At 41.5% G+C, this 22814-nt stretch overlaps 1 protein-coding gene across 1 annotated transcript in view; it reads left to right on the plus strand.

The window, feature by feature from the left end:
• The window catches only part of DNAH6 (dynein axonemal heavy chain 6), a 242664-nt gene that overhangs the window by 137593 nt on the left and 82257 nt on the right, over positions 1-22814 (plus strand). Inside the window, exons 40-46 of the mRNA XM_042981846.1 lie at positions 827-984; positions 2423-2554; positions 6941-7112; positions 8226-8372; positions 9181-9254; positions 10923-11077; positions 19724-19955. Of these exons, the coding sequence (XP_042837780.1) occupies positions 827-984; positions 2423-2554; positions 6941-7112; positions 8226-8372; positions 9181-9254; positions 10923-11077; positions 19724-19955 (1070 nt within the window). The remainder of the gene's footprint in view (positions 1-826; positions 985-2422; positions 2555-6940; positions 7113-8225; positions 8373-9180; positions 9255-10922; positions 11078-19723; positions 19956-22814) is intronic.

Below are 22814 nucleotides of genomic sequence, written 5' to 3' on the forward strand. Positions count from 1 at the left end.
GTTGTCTGTTATCTAATGGGCCCTGCTGTGCCAAGCTGTGGGGATACCAGCTGCTTTACTGCCCCCTCTCTATTTCCTTTTTCGTACTCTGGTAGGCACAGGGCAACGAATACTAATCTCTGTAGTGGGAGACCATATTTTTGTGAATGATTCTCTTGGAGCCCCTTCCCACTCCTGTCCTGCTTCTTGGCTTCAGGGATCTGGAGGATGGAGTGGGGCACTGAGTTTGCCACGACTCCTTCATTATTGGCAAGTGCTGGATGCCAGAGTGGGTGGAGTCACCTCCTCTGCTTAAGTTGTTCTCTTTTCTCAGTCATTACTCCTTTTTTTTTTTTTCCTACCGGTATGTATATCGATTTTCTTTAAGTTAAATATGGCATTCTGAAACTCCACTGTACTGGATTTCCCTTTGGTGAGACCATGATGCTTTCCAGCCCCGTTTTCCCTGTAGAGGGTGGTGCAATTAGGTAAGGGAACTTTGGAGCGCTTCTGTCTCCTGCCCTGAAAAGAAAATGACCCTCCTCACCCCATGCCTGGCCACACAGTTGGTGAGGGAAGTGGCAGTGCCTTGTATTGAGAAAGATCCAGTCCTGACTGGAAAGCTGACATCATCCTGCACCTCTGGGAGTGAGGGCAAGGACCCACCTGACAGTGTGGGTGTCCCGGCCCTGTCCACCTCTCCCTGCTGGGGCGCTCCTCACGTAGACAAACTGAGCTCATTATGACCTACAGGGTGTTCATTGAGTCCAAAGCCTTACCTAAGCTTTGTCTTACATTTTCCAATGGCAAATCTTAATTCTTAAATTAAATTCATTTTATTCCGCAGGAGCACCAGGAAACAAACAAGTTGTGATTTTTGTTGATGATTTAAACATGCCCAGACTGGACCGCTATGGCTCTCAGCCTCCAATTGAATTACTTCGGCAGTATCAAGATTTTGGTGGATTTTATGACAGAAACAAACTCTTTTGGAAAGACATACAGGTTGCTTTAGGTTTTAAATTACTTTCTGTGTTTAAAACTTGTTTGCCAGGGCTGCCATACAAAATACCGCAGACTGGGTGACTCAAACAACAGAAATTTATTTTCTCACAGTTCTAAAGGCCAGAAGTCTGAGACCAAGATGTCGACAGGGTTGGTTTCTTCTGAGGCTTCTCCCCTTGGCTTGCAGATGGCTATCTTCTCCTGTGTCTTCTCATGATCTTCCCTCTGTGTCGGTCTGTGTCCAAATGTCCTCTTCTTATAAAGACACCAGTCCTACTGGAGTAGAGCCCACCCTAATGACCTCATTTTAACTTAATTACCTCGTTAAAGACCCTATCTCCAAATATAGTCACATTCTGAGATACCAGAGGCTAGGCCTTCAACATATGATTGGCCAGGGGGAATAGGAGGACACAATTCAGCCTCTAACATATAGACTTGGTGTTTTTAATATGTGACTCAAGTTATTTAATCTATATTATATTCTTGCCCCTTTATTCAGGAGATTCATGGACAAGTGAGATAGGCCCACCTCCCCGAGGGCTCAGCTTCAGGGGGTAGTTGGACTTGTATTTATAATGCAGGATGATGAGTGGAGAGAGACTGGAGGTAGGCAGGGCTGGGCACTGGGCTGAGGATGAGAGAAGCCTTCCCAGAAGAGGTGATGTTGGAAAAGGGTTTTGCAGTCCGTGCGTGACAAAGCAAGGAAAGGGAGCATTTTGCATCTCAAAGCAGGGAGTGTAGAATACCATGGTGGTGTGGAATGTGGGCACCAAAGTGGCAGGAGATGCAGAGATCAGCCCAGGGGGCCATGCTGCCATGACAAGGAATGTGGATTTATCCTCTAAGAGGTGCTCTGTCTCTAGAGGAAATATTATGGAAAGATTTCCTTGGCTGCAGAGGAGGGGTGGTCTAAGGGGTCAAGACCAGAGGCAATTACGATATCATGTATTGGCCCATTGAAAATGTTATGACCAAAGGCTCATAACCCTGTTTTTCCCAAAGGAGCCATGGATCAGTATCTTAATTCAGTGTTCCACTGATTTTATCAAACAAAGCTACCACAAATAATAAGAATAAACTATACTTAATATTTGTCAAGTGAATATATTTTAACCCAAGATACAATTCGTTAACAATTTTTTAAGATTAAATTTTTACATAGGTGTGTTTATACAGATAGATGTGATAGCTGAGTGACCTTGAACAACTTAACCACCCAGGGTCTTGATCTTTCTCATCTGCAAAATTAGGGTGACAGTAGTGATCTCCCGAGGTTGTTGTGAGGATGAAGCCAGATGATGTGTGGGGAAACATAACGTAATCCTATCATATGGTAGGTCCTCAAAAAAGTGTTGGTTCTGAGGCCTCCCATTGGCATGGGCAGCTCTCATCTCTTTCTTTGCTGGGTGACCCACGTGGATTTCTTCCCACACAGGATGTAACGATCGTCTCAGCATGTGCACCTCCAGGTGGTGGCCGCAACCCTGTGACTCCCCGTTTTATCCGACACTTCAGCATGCTGTGCCTTCCGACGCCCTCAGAGCACAGTCTGAAACAGATTTTTCAGGTAAATATGAATTTAAACCTAGGCAAGAGAGAAAAAGAAAATATATTTGTTCTAAAACTCCCACAGTCAAAATAGGCTGTTGTGTTTCTGGGGAGCCCACCGGTCCCTTTTCCTGAGCAGAAACCAGGTAAACCCAGAGGCAACTGGGCAGTAGCTGGCAGGCATTTGCATCACTGCCTTCTGTGTCTGTGATCTCAGAGACAGTTTTAGGAATGCAGAAAGATTGTCAAAGCACAGCTCCTTCCTTTAAGGAAGGCTGTATCTTTGGCCCTTGCCTCCCAGCAGTCACCAGATCTTGCCCACTACCCACCCACCCCCCGCCTCTGTGCTCCTCTCATAGCTGGCCACCAGGTCCCTGTGCCCACTTGCCCATCAGAGTCCCTGATACCCCAAGGACCTCAAGCATAACACACCTAATCTAGAATTCATCACCTCACTGCCACGACCACCTCCAACAAAAACAACCACCCATATTTCTTCCACCTGTACAAACTTCCCATGGGGCCACTCCTCATCCTTTAAATGGGGGAATAGAACCGTGCCTGCCCTGTAAGTGCTCAGTAACATTATTTTGAGTAGGATGATGAGAGAACATGAGACAGCATGCCATCACCAACCAGCAAAAGCTCATAGAGAAGATGGTGAGCTGAGTCTTGGGGGACCAGAATTGACAGGGAGGAACAGATCTTGGGAACAGAAGGCTCACGGGTAAATGCAGTCACAGGGGCAAGAAATGGTAATGTGGGCATACAGGTGGGATAAGACTGGTGACTGGTTTGGAGAAGCTGACTTTGGTGGTAAATCACCTGGAAGCCAAAGAGGGGCAGTGACACTGGCTGTAAGTGAGCCACTGCATTCTCCAGCATTGGCCTCTCCTTCCCATGGGACCCTCTTCGAGGAGAAAAAGGACAGAGCCAACATGTACACAATGATTAGTAGATGGAAAGTGGTTTTCATATTGAAACAGCTTACATCCATGGGAAATTGTTTTTAAAAAATTTGAGGTAGTTTCAGTAAGTTGTTTAGGAGCTAATGCCAAAATGACACATAAGAACCCCCACATTTCAAAAAACTTTGTTTTTTTAAACTTTTGTTTGGTAGAATACTTTCAAATATGAAAGGCTGGAGCTTATCTCCTATGACAAAGTGTAGAACAAAACATGAAGTGGGTAACAGGGACCAACACAGGCATTAGAAGAATTTTTTGAATCCCCCCCTCTTTTGTTGAAACCCTGTGTATATATTTTGAAGTTTGAAATGAGTGACTCCCAAACATACTATCCTGACACACTTTGTGATATGATTAGCAGAGAAGTATGTCCCAGGTAGCCTATGCCTGATGATAAAGTACTGAATTTGCTAATTCTTTCATATTTCAATAAATGAGAGCAAATTCAAGGCTATCCCAACAAAAAATGTCATTCTTAATTATCCTACAATGTTTTCTTGGATGGGAAGGAAAATGTGGAATCTGGCCTCCTGGAAATGAAACGATTCCCAACCCTCAGCCTCCTCCCTCTCCCTGTAGGATTGTCACGTCCATGGGAAATGTGTCACTCACAGGGACATCATCTGGCAAGTACATCCCAGCTGAAAACAGGCAGGAACTGTTTCCTTTCATTGTAACGTACAGGCGAATATTTAAAACTTGCACTAACTGGGGGCGAAAATGGAAATGAAATTTCCAGCCCTCTTTCTCCAGCCCTGAGAGATCCCAGGGCTGCTGGGTTGGACTAGATTCAGGTGGGGAAGCCTATACTCCTCACTGTCAGAATAGACAGGATGTTTTACCTGTAGAAGAAAAGAATTTGTTCTAGATCCATGGATCCCAAGCTCTACGTTCATCACAACCCATCTAAGCAGTGCCCAAGACCTCATACCCCACTTTCCCTGTCCTTGGTCACTGTACGAGGAAAAAGAACTTGAGGGACCACCAAGAACTGAAGAAAAGCAAATCAATAAATTAAAGTAAATCTGTCGTTAGCAACATGAATAACTGATTTATTTCCACTGTATGAAAGAAGCTGATGAGTCTACATAGTACATGTATAGTATATTTATAGGATGCACATAATGTTTTCAACCATCTATTATTTGGAAAACAATTAGTAGTTTCGCTGTACTTTCTTGGATAGTCTGTTGCAAGTTAGCCAAACAGCACACATATGCAGGGAGCAAACCACTAAGGATGGCTTTGCTGTGATTTGGATTATGTGTGTTTACGAGTGACTGACTCATCCTTGAGCCACATTCATACACATCTTCATGTTTACTTACTGGAAATTTATACACAAAAAATGTGCATCACTATATATCCTAAAGGTCAACTAAACAGCACACAACAAATTAGATTGATGATGTAGATGTCATTTCTAATTAGAAAGATGTAACAGCAGTAATCAAAAATGATGAACGGGGTGCCTAAGTGGCTCAGTCAGTTGAGCATTCGACTCTTGATTTCATCTCAGGTTGTGATCTCACTGTGGTGAGATAGAGCCCTGCATGGGCTGGGCTCCATACTGAGTGTGGGGCCTGCTTGGCATTCTCTCTCCCTCCCTTTCTCTCCCCTCCCCCACTCATGCTCATGCTCGCTCTCTCTCCCTCTCTCAAAATAAATAAATAAACTTAAAGAGAAAAAGATCAACTCCGTGAAGTACTAACAATGTCCTCAGGCCAAAACGTCCTTCCCCCAAACTGTGGGAATTCTGGCTCAGTCTTGTGTGCGTATTCTTAGTAGAAGCTTTTCAAAGTTGCTAGACATGCCATGTAAGGCAGACCATTAAATAGAATACCACGCCCTGGTCCTCAGTAAACTCTATAACGACGTGCTAATTGTAATTTATGAATATCAGTTTAGTAGTTCTTAATTTCATTCATTGAACAAATATTTGTTGAGCAGCTCCCATGTGCCAGACGTTGGTGTTACATTTTAAACAAATCAGATGCCATCCTTGTGCTCACGGAGCTTCCACGATGGAGCCAGATAATAAACAGACGAATGAACTAATATATATTATAGTAATACTATCTATAACTATATAATTTGTGTGATGGAGAATAAACAGACTACAATTTTAATTTTTTAATATATAATTTATATACAATATGTATAGTAAAATTTTTATTTTATATATGTTGGGATGGTCCTACTCAAAATGTGGGCCATATGGAGCATGTTAAACTCATGTTGGGGTCCCAGAAGGATGGTACCTCAAAAGATAGCCCTCATAAGCTGCTAAAACTAATGTTTAACAAGGAAGCTCATTGAAACAAATACTTGGGTTTATTTTAAAATATGTCTTATATGAGCCAAAAGTCTAAAGTCACAAGGACTGACTTACAAGCATTGGTGTGTATTCTGGTGGCTTCTCCCATGAGTAACTCCAAGGTTAATAGTGATGGGAACTTATCTATTTAAAAATCTATGATTGTCCCAAGCACCTGGGGGCAGCAGGCTAGCTAGTAAATAAGAACTTTGAGATTGTGGCAACATATGAGAAGATCAGAGAGCCATAAGAGACACTGACAGGAGGAGTCAGGGAAGGCCTCTCTAAAGAGATGACAAGTAACCGAAAACACAAGAATCAAAAAGTCCCTGCCAGCAGAGAGCCATGAGGCAGCAGATGGTGGAAGGGGGACAGATGCGTGGAGACCCTGAGAGAGAAGAGAGCCTGGGTGGTTAGGCCAATGTGGCTGGGTCACGCTGAGCAATGGGGAAGAGGGTACAGTAAGCCTGGACTGACAGGGGAGGCAGTGCCTGAAGGGAGACAGGAGCGGAAATGGAGAGGCCAGTGAGAGAAGAAAAGGGTGAAAGAAGCCCCCATGAAAGAGTCAGGGCTGGAATGAGCTCATGTCAGGGAAGCAGACATTCAAGAAATGTATTCAAGCTTGACTGGGGGAGGACAGAGAATGGGAAGTGTCAAAGGAGACTTCTGTGTTCCTGATCTTAATCACAGGGTGGGGCCATATGCTGGGGACGCTAAAGGGGGGAAGAGGTGCTGTTATGAGTAAGTTGTACTTTAAACATACATGAGGACGAAGTCTATGGAACTCTTAGTAATTCACCCATAAAAATCAGAGAGAGGACTTTTTCCAGATGAGTTTGGGCATTCCACAATGACCCTCTGGACACACAGTAAGCAGAAGTCTAAATTACATGGAGAGTAAGTTTGGTCCGTTCTCTGGTCAGATACAAATGTGGCTCAGGGATCACCAATCTCAGAAGACAGGAGTGCGCCCACTCTAGGGGACATACTCTGAAGTGAATGGAAAAGTTTTATCACCCATATGTCCTTGCATTGGAATCCAACTTTCTAGTTATTATTAGGAAAAGCATCATCATAAAAAAAAAATTCTAACCCTCTCACATTATGTTTCTTGTTCTAGGCCATCTTAAATGGCTTCCTCAGTGACTTCCCACCAGCTGTAAAGCAAACCGCATCAAACATTGTAGAGGCTGCAGTTGAGATTTATAACAGAATGAGTGTTGATCTTCTGCCAACACCAGCCAAGTCCCATTACATCTTTAACTTGAGGGATTTATCCAAATGTGTACAAGGTAATGTATGGAACCCTCATTCTCTGACCTGCACCCTCCCTTCATTTCCATTCACCCCAGTCTCTCAGTAGAATTGTATGTACATGAGTGTCTGTGCCACACCCAGAAATCTCATTACATGTTCCCTATTCAGGTCCCCACCAAACCCCACCCCAGACTGACTACTTCATGGCTTCCCTCAGGCCACCAGCATCCCTTTCCATTTCTTGCTCCCAGCTGATGACCTGTCTTCTTATTTCACTGAAAACAATAGAAGAAATCAAACCAGACTGCCCCATCTTCCAACTCTCCTAGACAACCTGCATCTGCCTTCCCTCCTACTGCAATGGCTGACGTGTCCCTACTCGGACCACGTGCCAGTACTCTCTCTGACACTGGATCCCATCCTCTCCAGCCTACTCAGGGATTCTGTTCTTTTGTTGTATGACTCATCCTGTCTGCTCTCTACACCTGTGCGTGTAGTAAATGTGCTCCCTGACCCTCTCGGCACTGTGTTGTGGGAAGTGAAGGGTCCCCCATAGAGTGAACACTTGGAGGATTGCTATACATCACTGCTTTTGTTGTAACTTGGTATTATTACAACTATGTTTACAATTACAATTTATATTAATACTCGGAGTACTCAGAGTAATTTGAGTAGAAGCCAGAAGGACCAAGGGCATTTGGTGAGGACTGAACATTGGGAGAGAATGAGAGAGGGAATTGGTGTTCTGAAAAACAGTGTAAAGGTCAGGGGTCAGGGCAGCGGGGCAGGGGCGGCCTGGATGAATATATATGTATATTAAAGAGCTGTGACAGTTCTCACTTAACATGTTGCAACCCAACGTAATAATGAGATGAACGTTGCCTATACTGTGAAGTCTGACCACTTCATGTGTTCAGTTAAAGAAACATCACAAAACAAGAAAAAGGGGTTTGCCAGATAATGTGTCCAATTTTGCTTTCAAAAAGTGAAATCACCATTACTCTATGTGTGTATACCCATTGGGGAAGCACCCATTTCTGGTGGTGTGGGGATAAAGTTGGACTTAAGGATTTTTCTAGTTAATTAACCTGTTACTAGATATTCCACAAATGTAGAATTTTCCCTTTTCCCTTCTCTTAAACAAACAGGTATCCTCCAATGTGATCCAGGAACAGTAAGAGAAGAAATACAGATATTTAGACTCTTTTGCCATGAATGCCAAAGAGTCTTCCATGACCGTTTGATTAATAATGAAGATAAGCACTATTTCCATGCTATTTTGACAGAAATGGCCAGTAAATATCACTCGTTATGTAGCTGTTCTTTTTCTTTCTTTTGGTGGGGTGGGGTGGGGGGCTGGAAAAGCCATTTGATTTCCATAAAGAAAAATTAAAATGAGCTTAGATAAGGTAAAGCAAAATGGGTTTCAGTCATTCATGTGTAAAAACGTTTTTCTCTTCAATGATTCAAATATGTAGAAGTATATGAAATATTATAAAAATCCTTTTGTTGAAACTCAGGAAAAGTTAATATTTTAAATTCAGAAAGGGAATTCTAAGTAGAAAAGGGAAAGTTAGGAGAACCAGCATTTTGTCTGGTAAGAAGCTAGGATATTTCTAAAGTACCTCTTATTTATTAAATACATATTTAAAAAAATTTTTAATGTTTATTCATATTTTGAGATACAGAGTGTGAGTGGGGGAGGGACAGAGAGAGAGAGGGAGACAGAATCCGAAGAAGGCTCCAGGCTCTGAACTGACAGCACAGAGCCCAACGCAGGGCTCGAACTCACAGACCGTGAGATCATTACCTGAGCTGAAGTTGGACGCTTAACTGACTGAGTCACCAAGGCGCCCTATTAAATACATATTTAATATCTATTATTTAATAAAATGTCTATTAACATTAAATATTCTTAATCTTAAATTCAGGAGATTATCAACCAAACTAAAATGTTATGGTGTTAACATGGCTTTCTCTCAGTTTCATTCATACTAGTTAAGCCTTCTACGTAAAGTAACAGCTGATATTATTCTGTATATCTTATTGAAGTATTGCATTCAAGCTTATCATATATTAAAAATTGATTTGTTTTTTGAATAGACAAACATTTTGGAATTGCAATTGGCCTGGAATATTTTTTGACAAAACCCATCATCTTTGGAGACTTTATTAAGGCAAGTATGTTGACTACATTTGAAGATTATAAAGTATTTACTATTTTACAGTCCAGTTTCATATTCAGCAAGAACTTTGCTACATCTGTGAAGATTAAAGATCAGGACCAAGGGTCAGCAAACTATGGCCCATAGGTCAAATCTGTATCCCACTGCCCATTTTTGTAAATAAAATTCTGTAGGAACATAGCCACGTCCATTTGTGCACTGTATTTTTATGTGGTGGCTTTTGCATCACAAGACAGAGTGCAGTAGTAGCAACAAAGGCTATAATGACCTTCAAAACCTAAAATATTTATTATCTGGCCCTTTAGAGAAACAGATTGTTGACTCCTGATCTAGTCACATTCGTTTTGGCAATAGTTTGAATCAGAGCCCCATCAGGTTTTCGATTTGGAAGGAAGAAGAGAGAATTAGTTTCTTAACTCAGGACTGGAATCCCCCTTACTGTATTCTGTGTAGCTGTTCAGCCTGTGTCTAAATGCTTCCAGCAGTGGAAGCTAATTAGGTTACCAGTGCTGCCCTCTTCATTTCAGGGTAACTCTCATTAATTGCAAAATTTTTCTTCCTCCTCAGTTTGTACCCCCAATAACATGTACACACCAACCCTCTAGAACCACCTCCAATAAGCCTTCCATCTAACCATCCTACCTGTGTTCATTGATAACCATCTTGTTTTTCCAAGTTGACTCTTGTTGGGTGCAACATTCCTAGTGTCTTCAAGAGGGCAGGGGCCATGTCTGTTTTGTTCACTCTAAATCTCTAGCTTCCTGCATAGAGCTAGGTATACAGCAGGCTTTCAAACAAATGAACAACTTGTCTTTCTATTACAAGTATGCAATTACCTCATCACCCTGTAACCCCTGGAAATAAAAAAGATAATTTGTGTGAAACAGATCTATTTAAATGTATTTAAAAACAAAGTCCAAAGTTTGTTTCCAGGTGGTGATTATATTTCCTATGTGTTCCTACTGATCTAATTATCAAATAGGGGAGTAAAGCAATAGGAAAAGAGCAGTTGGACCCTTCTTGCATTACCTATGAGTATTTTAATCAATGGCTCCAAATAAAAATGCCCCCAGGGCAGTTGCTACAGCAAAGAAAAGACGTCATCAACAGGTCCAAACAGGACCTCACACAGGAACTCAATTCCTTATAGTTTACACCAAATTTCATTCCCAATGGTTTAATTAATGAGATGACCACTGGTAAAAACTACATGTAGTTCTGGCATGATTTTTTATAACCCTAACAGTCTGGCATGCATAATTTTCAGCCCATTTAGCTTTTCTTATATCAACAGGCTGAGAGCAAAAATATGAAACCACAATAAGATACAGTGAGAAAGTATGAAAACCTATTTCTGAGCTCCTGTGTGGATTTTATAGCAAAGATTGCTGAAATTCCAATGTGCCATTTGAAGTCAAATGAAATGGATTTTCAGTTATCCATGAAAATCTGAGTTTCTTAGTCCCATTTCCTTGGTTTTGAAGCCTTGCTAATATGTACATTATATAATACAATATATAACACATATTCATATATATGCATGCAGATGATTAAATAGCAACATGGGTGAAAGAATATTACCTCCTAAGATTATGAATGTGTGTATTTCTGTATCATAATTGATCTAACTTTGTCCCTCTCCCATAAATCATCTTATAGTTTGGAGCAGATAAGACTGATCGGATTTACAATGACATGCCTGATATGGAGAAAATCGCAAATGTTCTACAGGACTATCTTGACGATTATAACCTTATAAATCCCAAAGAAGTAAAGTTGGTTTTCTTCCAGGATGCTATAGAACATGTTTCAAGGTATAGTACTATAGGGTGTCCAATAATACATTGTATTAAAAGGTAAGAATTAGGGTGTCTTGGTGGCTCAGTGGGTTGAATGTCCAACTCTTGATTTCAGCTCAGGTCATGATCTCCCAGTTCATGAGTTCAAACCCCACATGGGGCTCTACACAGACAGTGTGGAGCCTGCTGGGGATTCTCTCTCTCCCTTTCTCTCTCTGCCCCTCCCCCACTTGTGCATGTGCACTCTCCCTCTCTCTCTCTCTCTCTCAAAATAAATAAACTTTAAAAAATCTTTAAGAAAAAGTTAAGAAATGGGGTGCCTGGGTGGCTCAATCGGTTGGGTGTACAACTTCAGTTCAGGTCATGATCTCAGGGTTCATGAGTTCAAACCCTGTGTCGGGCTCTGTGCTGACAGCTTGGAGCCTGGAGCCTACTTTGGATTCTGTGTCTCCCTCTGCCTCTCCCCCGCTAACGTTCTGTCTCTGTCTCTCAAAAATGAATAAATGTTAAAAAAAAATTTTTTTTGAAAGGTAAGAATTAAGTTTTACAAAAGACTTTAAATAGATTTTCAGATGGACAAAGGCCTATTGGAAAATCTTGCTATAATGTAAAAGTTATTTTTTATATATTTTAAATATAAACTGCATGAATTGGAACCCAGGGATTATTTTGATTAAATATTAATAGATTGTTTTTATTTGTTTTAAATGCCCTGTCTCATTATAAGAAAAAAAAAAAAAGGATGTAAGGTAGTTTACAGAGATACATGTACAGTATAAAAAGGCTGATTATGTGTATGCCTAAAGAAATAAGGGGTTCAAGATTATAATAAAATGAGTGGAATCCAAGTATTGTAGACTCCATCTGCTTATAAGCCTGACTTTTACCCATTGCAAGTATCCTTTAAGGGATGCCCATGACAAATAGGTATCCAGCCTGAATATCTACAGTCCTTGGGGAATACACCCCCTTTTTAAAATTTTAATTCCAGTATAATTAACATACAGTGTTGTATTAGTTTCAGGTGTACAATATAGTGACTCAACAATTCTGTGCATTACTTAGTGCTTATCACGTTAAGTGTACTCTTAATCCCCTTCACCTATTTCTCCCACTCCCTGGACCCCCCTCTGCTAACCATCAGTTTGTCCTCTATATTTAAGAGTCTGTTTTTTGGTTTGTCTCTTGTTTTTCTTTGTTCATTTGTTTTGTTTCTTAAATTCCACATATGAGGGAAATCCTATGATACACCACTTTTTTAGGTGTTTTTGTATACTGTTGACAATTCTAAGTATTAAAATGACACTTGAAGGATGATACACAATTTGCTGCCTGTGACATCTGCTGTCAGTTCCATCCTGTGGAGCAGTAATAATAATGGCGCTCGGTGTGAGTATGAAACAATGATATGGAGTATTGCGTTTCACCGTGATAACAGCTCTCTGCGGCCCAGTATCATACTCTCTCTACAGATAAGGCTCCGAGAATGTTCCGGTGGTCTGTTGCTGTATGATAAGCCACCGTGACCCTTGGTAGCTTCATTATTTCCTGATCTCAGGTTCCCAGGGGTTCTGTCTTGGGTGTCTCAATGCAGTCAAAGTCACACAGCATCTGGAGCACATGGCGCACCTCTGCCTGTGTGTGCACGGATTGTGTCTCTCTAGCACAGCAGCATCAGAGTGTCTGGGCTTCTCCCATGGCTCAGGGCTCCGAAGTCCGGTGCCCTGAGAGTGACAACAGAAGCCAAATGCCCTCTCACAACAGCCTCGGAAGTCACATAACATCACTTATACCATACTGTTAGTCAAAGGAGTCGCACAGGCCTACCCAGTTGACAACAAAGGGTCAGAGACTCTGTCCCTTAACAGGATCAAAGAGCAAGTAGGGCCAGAAACGTTACTGCAGCCATTTTTGGACAGTCCCGTGTACCACAGAAAGATTAGGTGGATTGTCCCAAGTCCCCTAGCTGGTGAGTCACAGACTGAGAATCGCATCCAGTCCTTTGGCTCTAACTGTGCTGCGGGTGCCTCCACCCAAAATGGATCCACTTTTTTCATTATAGCCCTCAAATATTTGAAAATTGTGACTAGGCTCCACTTAGCTTTCCGTTCTCTGAGCAGATATAACCCAGATCCTCCACTGTTGCCTGTTAGAGATTATTTTCAGCCTCCACATACTGAGCACTTGATAATTTCTCCATGTTCCACTTAAAACGTGATGCCCAGATTTGATATAGTATTCTGTGCAATCCGCAGTGTAAAGTGTGTGTGAGGACAGGATTTCCTGCAGTCTGCTACCATAGCAAGATTTTCACGGCTTTGTTTTTTTTTCCCTCGTCAACTACATTTTAGTGTTGGATCGTGTTAAGTTGGACAGTTAAATCCTCAGGATTTTTTTTCTATAAACCATAAGCAATCAATTGTTTTACCTTTCCTATACTTCTGCTGTTTAATCAACTCTAATTTGAGAATCTATTTTTTGTCACAACTCCAGTGTTATAACAATAGTTTGTCACTGGGTTGTTGAGATACCACTTGCTTCTTATCCTTCCCCCTGCCTACATACCCGCATGCTAGCTCCTAACAACTTTTATCCTATAGCTCACACTGGCCCTAAGCCTGGAAAAAAAAAATAATGGTCTAATAATACTCTGGTCTGAGAAACTTCCTGGAGAAGAGACCAGACTATAGGCAAAGTCTGCTTAATTGCATTTATAATCTTTGTTATTTTTATGAAAGAGAATCAGCAGGCCACTCAAGGATTGCTTAAAATATTACAGGAGGAAATGAAAAGCCATTTGTAGAATGGAGGAGACTTGGTGTTCAGATACACAAAGGGCTGCCATGTGAATTACAGCATAGACGTCTTCTTTTTCTAGGGAGGATCAGAAGGTAGGAATTAGAGTAAACAAATTTCTACTTGTAAGAGCTCTCAAATACCTACTGCTGAAGAGCAACAGAAAGGGCTTCATTATGAACATGAGTTATGGGAGAATTCAGTAATTTAGCAGATACTACATTTCCATTTGTTGGTGACATTTTACATTTATTTTTTTATTTTTTAATTTTTTGCATAGGATAAGTAGATAAAAGCCTTCCCAAACCACAAACATTTTTTTTTCTTTAGAGCCTGTGTTTTCAAAGGGCAATTTGCACCTGGGTATTTCCACCCATTACATATGCCCAGAGTTGTCACCACAGTACAAAGATGGTAAAACAGATCTCAATGAAAATGTAAGCTACTAATTAGGACAGCCATCTCTTGCCTACTGCAGTAGAGAAAATGGAATGCTGGGGGATTCCTAGTGGAGGGACTTTTCTATCTATTGATATGTAGGTTGGCAGAAAAAATAACACTGGGAAGCAGTGTTATTAAGTTATAAGCTTTTTGTTATTAAGTGCTGTAAGATTTTTTGTTTCCAATAATATCAGATGAAAATAATCAAAATACTGTACTGTACCTGAAACAAGGAAAGAGTAACATATAAAGTGCAAGATTTTTTAACAGTCAATATTTCATCCACTGTGGAACACATGCACATTATGGAAAAAAACAGCAAAACATTGTTACATATCCCTTTACCTCTCAATATTATACCAACCTAGGTGACTGAAGAGAAATAAACAGATGATGTGATGTGTCTTCTGTTTAGTGTGCACTGTGACAGAGACAACCATGGAAATAGTGCCTACATCATCTATTTGCTTACTCAAGGGGAGGAGTTGGCAAAGGATCCTAGAGAAGGGCCAATAGGAAATATTTTGGACTCTGTGGGTCATATGGACCTTGTCACAACGACTCATTTCTACCACTGAAACACAAAAGCAGCCACCTTCAGTAAATGAATGAGTGAGCATGGCTGCATTCCAATAAAACTTTATTTATGGACACTAATATTAGAATATCATATGATTTTCACATATGAAAATATTACTCTTCTTTTGATGTTTTTGTTAGCCACTTAAAAACTACAAAAACATTCTTAGCTAATAGGCCATAAAAAAAATTTTAAGGGGCTCCTTGGTGGCTTAGTCTGTTAAACATGGGACTCTTGATTTCGGCTCAGGTCACGATCTCACAGTTTGTGAGTTTGAGCCCCGCCTCAGGCTCCACACTGACAGTGCAGAGCCTGCTTGGGATTCTCTCTCTCCCTCTCTGCCCCTTCCCTGTGCATGTGTGCTCTCTTTCTTTCTCTCTCTCTCTCTCTCTCTCTCTCTCTCTCTCTCTCTCTCTCTCTCTCCCTCTCTCTCCCTCTCCCTCTCCCTCTCCCTCTCCCTCTCCCTCTCCCTCTCCCTCTCCCTCTCCTTCTCCCCAAATAAATAAATAAACTTTAAAAACACAGTGAAGGGGCAGGATTTGGCCCACACACCATTATTTGCTGACCCCTGTCCTGGAAAAAGCTGTGTTATCGAGGCAGTCAGGGCAGGGAAAGAGCAGACTGGCCTGAGGGACAGAAGAAGGTATGAAACTGAAAGAGACAAATTTGAAGGTTTAATTCTTATTTTAGAAGATCCCAAATAATGACTTAGAAGTCTACTTCACCCTGGAGGAGCACTTTTCAATGTAGACTTCCTGTTCTATGCTCATGCTACATAGCTCCTATCCCCTGCCACCAAAGATAATGGTGCATAGGAGCTGTTTGATCAATGTTTTCTAAGTCATAGTGTTTAAGATCTGGAAGTAGAAGTTGGTTACTTCAATATAGATGATTTGGTAAAAGTGTACTGAATTTCAGAGGGAGATTAAGAAATGACATTTGTCTCCCTTTTTCTTAGAAGTGTAATTTTATTTATAAAAATTCATATCACCAAGATCTTTTTGAGGATAGAACTATTGCAGAAAAAAAGGCATCTTTGTATTTCCTACGAGGCAGAACTACATCTACAGTTGTCCTCCCCTTATCCACAGTTTCACTTTCTGCAGTTTTACTTACCCACAGTCAACCTCAGTGAGGAAGCAGACGACCCTCCTTCTGATGATTCGTCAGAAGGTCAGTAGTAGCCTAAGTCCAAGTCACAATGCCTACCTCATTCACCTCGCTTCATCTCATCACATAGGCATCTTATCTCAAATCATTACAGGAAGTACAGTACAATGAGATACTTTGAGAGAGACCACATTCACATAACTTTTATTATAGCATATTGTTATAATTGTTCTGTTATTATTATTGTTGTTAATCTCTTACTGTGACTAAATTATAAATTAAAATTTATCAAGTATGTATGTATAGGAAAACTAAGGTTTGATCCTACCCATAGTTTCAGGCATCCACTGGGATCTTAGAATGTATCCCCCATCACTGAGGGGGGAAACTACTGTACTTTGTGATTATTTTTCTGATCATATGGTAAACATACTCATTATAGAATTTAGAAAAACATTCATAATTTCACCTCCTCACCCAGCGACAACCACTATTAAAATTGTATGCTTCTTTCAAATATATTTGGAAGTATATAGAGATTTTTACAAAGTTGTATTATGGCACATATTATTGAACATCATGCCTTTAACACTTATATTACATTTGCCTCCAAAATCCTATATAATTAAATACTATTTTAAAACATGGCTTTAATGGCCACATTTATGACATCCTAACGTATTTTCTGTTCCTTTTTAATGCAACTTCTTTCTGTTTCATGGTCTCCCTCTCTCTCACTCTAACGATCTGAAAGGATTCTATTTGCAGCTAGCTTTAAGTTTTGTTTTCTAATATTGTTAGTATGATAGGAAAAACATGAAAGAACTAAATATCCATCACTAGGGAACTGGCTAAATAAGTATGGTATATTTGTTGCTGTATTTACTAGCATGAAAATGTCCATAATACATTATCTAGCAAAACAATCATAAAACAAAATGTAATTAGAGTTTAATCCCATTTTTGTAATACACACATACAAGTCAACATACATAAATTCACTGAACAAATGCTGATGAAGCCCCTACTATGCTAGGCACCGTTCTCAGAGATCAGAACACCCAGGCCCTTGGGGCACCTGGGTGGCTCAGTCGGTTGAGCATCCGACTTCGGCTCAGGTCATGATCTCATGGTCTGTGAGTTCGAGCCCCACGTCGGGCTCTGTGCTGACAGCTCAGAGCCTAGAGCCTGCTTCGGATTCTGTGTCTCCCACTCTCTCTGCCCCTCCCCCGCTCATGCTCTGTCTCTCTCTCTGTCCAAAATAAATAAACATTAAAAAAAAATTTTTTTTAAAGAACACCCAGGCCCTTGTGATAGAGCTTACAAATGGGGAAGGCTTAGCACTTGTTTTCTCCCCTCAGTTACAATGACTGTGTTTTACTTTCATAATTTAAAAAATAATAAGGCCATTATCACTTTCAAATATTTGAACCTAGTCTTTTCTAATTATTAGAATTTTGAATAAAATTAAGATAGATACTCAGACACACAGGCAAACTTCCTGTTAAAAGGGAGAGAGAAATTAAATCTACCGTTATAATTCTCCCATGCTTTCCTAGTTTCTGATAACCCAGTCTGAAATTTTAGATAAATCGTGATGTAATTAAAAAAAAATTATTTTTACAGTTTGTATCTTCTTTTTAAGAGGAATTTATCGATACTATCATCTTTTTTATCATCTTAACAATAGTATGTGGACTCGACTCATACACACTTCTCACTTTATACTGACATCTCTCTCCCTTTCTTGGGTTTTTTTAGTTTTATCTATACTTCTTGGGGCACCTCAGTGATTCAGTTGGTTAAGCGTCTAACTTTGGCTCAGGTCACAATCTCACCATTCATGGGTTTGAGTCCCGCATCAGGCTCTGTCCTTGACAGCTCAGAGCCTGGAGCCTGCTTCGGATTCTGTGTCTCCCTTGCTGTCTGCCCCTCCCCTGTTCATGTTCTCTCCCTCTCTCTCAAAAATAAATGAACATTAAACAATTTTTTCTTTAGTTATACTTCTTTATATATCTTCAAGAAATCTTTTAGGAAGGTTTAGATGGCTTATGCTCTGAGCAATAACATGACAGCTTTCCCTCTAACCATTGTCTTATGGAATGTCATCTTATAAAATAGTCACCTAAGGCCAGCCTGAAATTATTTGTCCCTTTGGGAGTAATTTGTCTGCCTTTTAGATGCTCACAGTCTCTTCAATTATGTCTAAAATATAGATTTCTATATTTCTATTTTATATGTATGCATGCACCCGTATTTTATTTTATATTTATGTATCTCCTAGAAAATCTTTAATGTTTTGCCTCTCCTCTCTGGTTTTCTTTCCTGACCCTCAGGGACTTCAAATCTATGGGTTCCGCTCAGGGGTTTCTTCCTACTGTTTCATCAGCTGTCACATCAGTTCTGTCCCCTCCTGTCTCTCCTTCTGCACTTCCATTTGTGTGGCCTCTGGGATCGCACTTGTTTCTCCTACATTTGTCCTCCTTATCTCTATTCTCTTGTCATTGTAATGTCATTATCTTTCTTCTCTGCATTCTGGATAAACTCCTTGAGTTTGTCTTCTACTTCACCTATTGAATTTTCCACCTATTTCAAATTCCCATTTTCCTATTTGCAAGGCCCGTGTTCCGCTGAGGTTTTTTGTTGTTTATTTGTTTTAATATTTATTTATTTTTGAGAGAGAGAGAGCATGTGAGCAGGGGAGGGGCAGAGAGAGAGGGAGACAGAGAATCCGAAACAGGCTCCACACTGACAGCTGAGAGCCCGACACAGGGCTCAAACTCAGGAATCTCGAGATCATGACCTGAGCCAAAGTCAGACGCTTAACTGACTGAGCCACCCAGGTGCCCCTCCACTGAGGTTTTCAATTTGTTCATCAGATTTTCCATCTCCAATTTTTGCTAAACTCAGCTTTTCCCCCGAGTGTTCACTCTAGTATCACCATAGCAGTGCTTTTCATATTCTTGTTGTCAACGTGAATCAGAAATTTTCTAAAATGTTGTCGATATCTTAGATTAAATTCATTTCAGGGCATTCCCACTGAGCTCCCCTTCTGAACCGCACTGTCTTTTCCTAGACCCAGCAGTATTTCTGTATTTCTGCTTGCTCCTCCTTATAAATGAAGCCCTGGGCTTGTTAATACAATGGTTATAATATAAGCAGTGGCTTAGATCAGCCAAGGTTCTGACAAAATCCTTCACACTTTAGAGAAAGGAGAAGAGATTTTCTTTTACTCTACATTTGCATGACCAAGGCCAGCAGCCTGTGGGAAATGGGAGAGATGGACACAATGAAAGCTCAGCAGGTCTTTCCTCCCAGCCATGAACTTTATTTATTTATTTATTTATTTATTTATTTATTTATTTATTTTGATGTTTATTTATTTTTGAGAGAGAGACAGAGTGTGAGCAGGGTAGGGGCAGAGAGAGAGGGAGACATAGAATCCGAAGCAGGCTCCAGACTCTGAGCTGTCAGCACAGAGCCCGACACGGGGCTCGAACTCACGGACTGTGAGATCATGACCTGAGCCGAAGTCGGACACTTAACTGACTGAGCCACCCAGGTGCCCCCCCACCCCCACCCCCAGACATGAACTTTAGCCACACCTGCTCTTTCCGATGTCCTTTTGTTCAGGGAGTATTCCCCACTGGCCACTAGCGGTCCATACTGGGTCAGGCCCTCTGATCCACATCTGTACACTTGAAATACGTCTTTCTCTGCTTTGTTACCTGCAGGATTGCCCGCATGATTCGTCAGGAAAGAGGCAATGCGCTGCTCGTTGGAGTAGGAGGCACTGGAAAACAGTCTCTTACAAGACTTGCAGCTCACATATGTGGTTACAGATGTTTGCAAATTGAACTGAGCCGAGGATATAATTATGACAGCTTTCATGAAGACCTGAGGAAGTTGTACAAACTGGCTGGTGTGGATAACAAGAATATGGTCTTCCTCTTCACCGACACCCAGGTACATGTTTAAATAGCTAAAGTACAAGTGTTATGATCACAAGTGTGCTTTGAATAGTTTGTATGATACAGTGCAAGGAATTGCTCCCTCAGATAACAGATGTCTTGGACCTTGTAAAAGACTTTTATAATACATTTTCATTTATTTTACCAACTGTTGTGTCACCCTTTAAATTCTAAGTAAATATGAGCAAAGTTTAAGGGGGTAAGAGAAGTTTGAACTTTTCTTTGAGAAGGACATAGATAACAAAAAGTAATAAATTGTTTCTATAGCAATAAGTATAAGGAAATTATACCCTAACTGAAATCAATTAGGGAAATATGCTTTACCCAAGAAAAGGAAAATAACAATAACGATGGCTGTTTTAGTGTTAAATTAACTTTAAAATTAAAATGGGATTTTATCTATGTCTATAAGAACAAATGTAACTGTTCTTGAATTTGTTCTAAAGAAAATTTTCTACATTGACTACACTTAGGCATTTTAACATGAGGGAAAATAAACCTCTATAGAAATCAGCCAAGCAATAAAAAAGTAATGGATCTGATGCGTAAATATTTTAAATTATTTTAAATTAAGTACAATCATAAAATGGGAAAGTATTTTTAACATCAGTGACATGCAGTGAATTTATACCTGAATATGTTAACATTTTTTACAAATGAGAAAGGACCCAGAGTCAAATGTATATACTCCACCAGCTTTGGCCACCAGCAGTGCCTGCCCTGGTCCCTAGCTGCTCAACCTGGAGGCACCGCTGGGGACGCCAATAGCCCTTGCAGCCACTGTGACCCCCCCTGCAGCGCTCACCAAGGCACACATACTGTGGATCCCAGCAGCCGCCTCAGCCGAAGAAACATAACACACTCGTAGGCCCAGCACCACTACCCATCCCCACACTTGGTGCCCTGCTCCTCTAGACCTGGGGCTACAGCATGCTCCATTGTGCCCCCACCTACACGTGAAAGTCTGCCCTTACTGAATTCAGTCCATAAAGTCTGGAAGAGGGAACTCCCTCAAACATGCATACACCTACATAAGGCTACAGATATCATGAAGAACCAAGGAAACACGACCCCACCAAAGAAATACTGTAAGCCTCCAGTAACCGGCCCCAAAGATATGGAGACCCAGGCATTGTCGCACAAAGAACTCTAAACAATTACTCTAAAGATGTTCAGAGAGCTACAAGAGAACACATGTAAACAATTTAACTATAGCAGGAAAATAATACATGAACAAAATGATGGAGAATGACATCACCAAGATCACAATATAGGTCATTCCTGACATCACTCTCCCTCACATGAACAACCTACAATAGTTATTCATGGACAAGACACCACTGAGGGAACCCTAGGACACAGGGCAGAGGCTGAACCACTCCCTGCACCACAGGGACCAAGACAGACCACATTAGAAGGGTAAGTGGAGCAGCCACAGACTGATCACATTCCCCTCCCCCAAGCCAGCACACCACCACCCCAAGAGGTCTCCCCTGAGCCTACAGTTCCTCCAGTGGAAAGAGAGAGTCTGGGGGGAACATCCAGCTCCCCTTGCATTGTGGGTCACTTCTTGTGTATTCCACTCCAGTCTCACATCACAGGGATCTCAGGGAAACCTGAAGGACTTGACCGCAGAAAATCAGATTGTGGTGGAGAAGGCAGCGTGGGCTTGCAACCCCCAACACCTGGCTCTTGGCAGTCTGAGTTCCTACCTGCAATGCCCAAACAGTAGTCCCAGCCAGCAGTTTTGTGCAGTATGACCAGGGAACTCAGCAGAATCCAGGGCTTCCTGATTCAAGGTCCTCAAACAAAGAGCCTTGCTGGCCCTGGAGCTCCCCCACCGCACCCAGGCAGAGGAGCTGAGTCATAGCCCTACACACCACTGGGGTGTAACTCCCACCCCTGCCCAACTGGAAAGCTTGGCCTGAATGCCTGGGAAGTTGTATAGACCAGCAACGATCAAGTGAAAAGTAGAGCAAGCAGAGCTGATCATCCGCAGAGCAAAGCCAGTGGCCCCATACAGAAAGGGGACTTGGGGGCACAGGTTGGCCTGAGTCAAGACCACAAAGAAAGTGCCTTTCTGGCACTGGAGCCAGTTCTCTTGCTCCACCCTGGTGGAGAAACTGATTTGTGCCTCCACCCATTGCTGAACACAGCTTTTAGCCCACCTGACCAGGGAACCTGCCTGGCCCATCCAACAGCCCTGCTCCCTGTCTACAAAGCAAAACCAGTGGTTTCATCTGGTCAGTACACAGCCTTGCTTGAGTTAGGTTCCCAAACAATGAGCCATGCAAGCCTTGGGACCCACTCTGCGGCCCTACCAGGAGAGGAAGCTAATTCATAGCCTTACCTGCTGCTGAGTATAGTATACAGTCCCAACCATCTAGGAAGCCAGACCACAGAATCTAGGCAAACACACAGCCCATCCTACAGCCTTGCTTGGGCAGAGAACCAAGTCAGCGTCCTATCCAACTATTCTCACCCAGCAACACCCCACCCCCAACCTCAGAGCTTGGGCAGTGGCCTTGCCCCCAAGTAGACCCTGACAGCAAGTCCCACCTGCTCAAGGATTACTAGCTGACATGTCCAGAAACCCAAACTAAGCAGAGTGGTGAAGAACTGCCTCTGTCACAGCAAACCTATAAAGTCTCGAAGAGGAGACCACTTACTCAAATGTGCAGATACCAAAGTAAGGAATCAAGGATCATGACACCAAAGAAAATGAATAGAGCCCCACTAACTGACTCTAAATACTAAATAAATGGAGATCTATGAACTGTCAAACAAAGAATTCAGAATAATCCTCTTAAAGAAATTTAGTGAACTATAAGAACACACAGATGACTAAACAAAA

The sequence above is a fragment of the Panthera tigris genome, chromosome A3, assembly GCF_018350195.1.
Source record: "Panthera tigris isolate Pti1 chromosome A3, P.tigris_Pti1_mat1.1, whole genome shotgun sequence".
In the NCBI taxonomy this organism is placed as follows: Eukaryota; Metazoa; Chordata; class Mammalia; order Carnivora; family Felidae; genus Panthera; species Panthera tigris.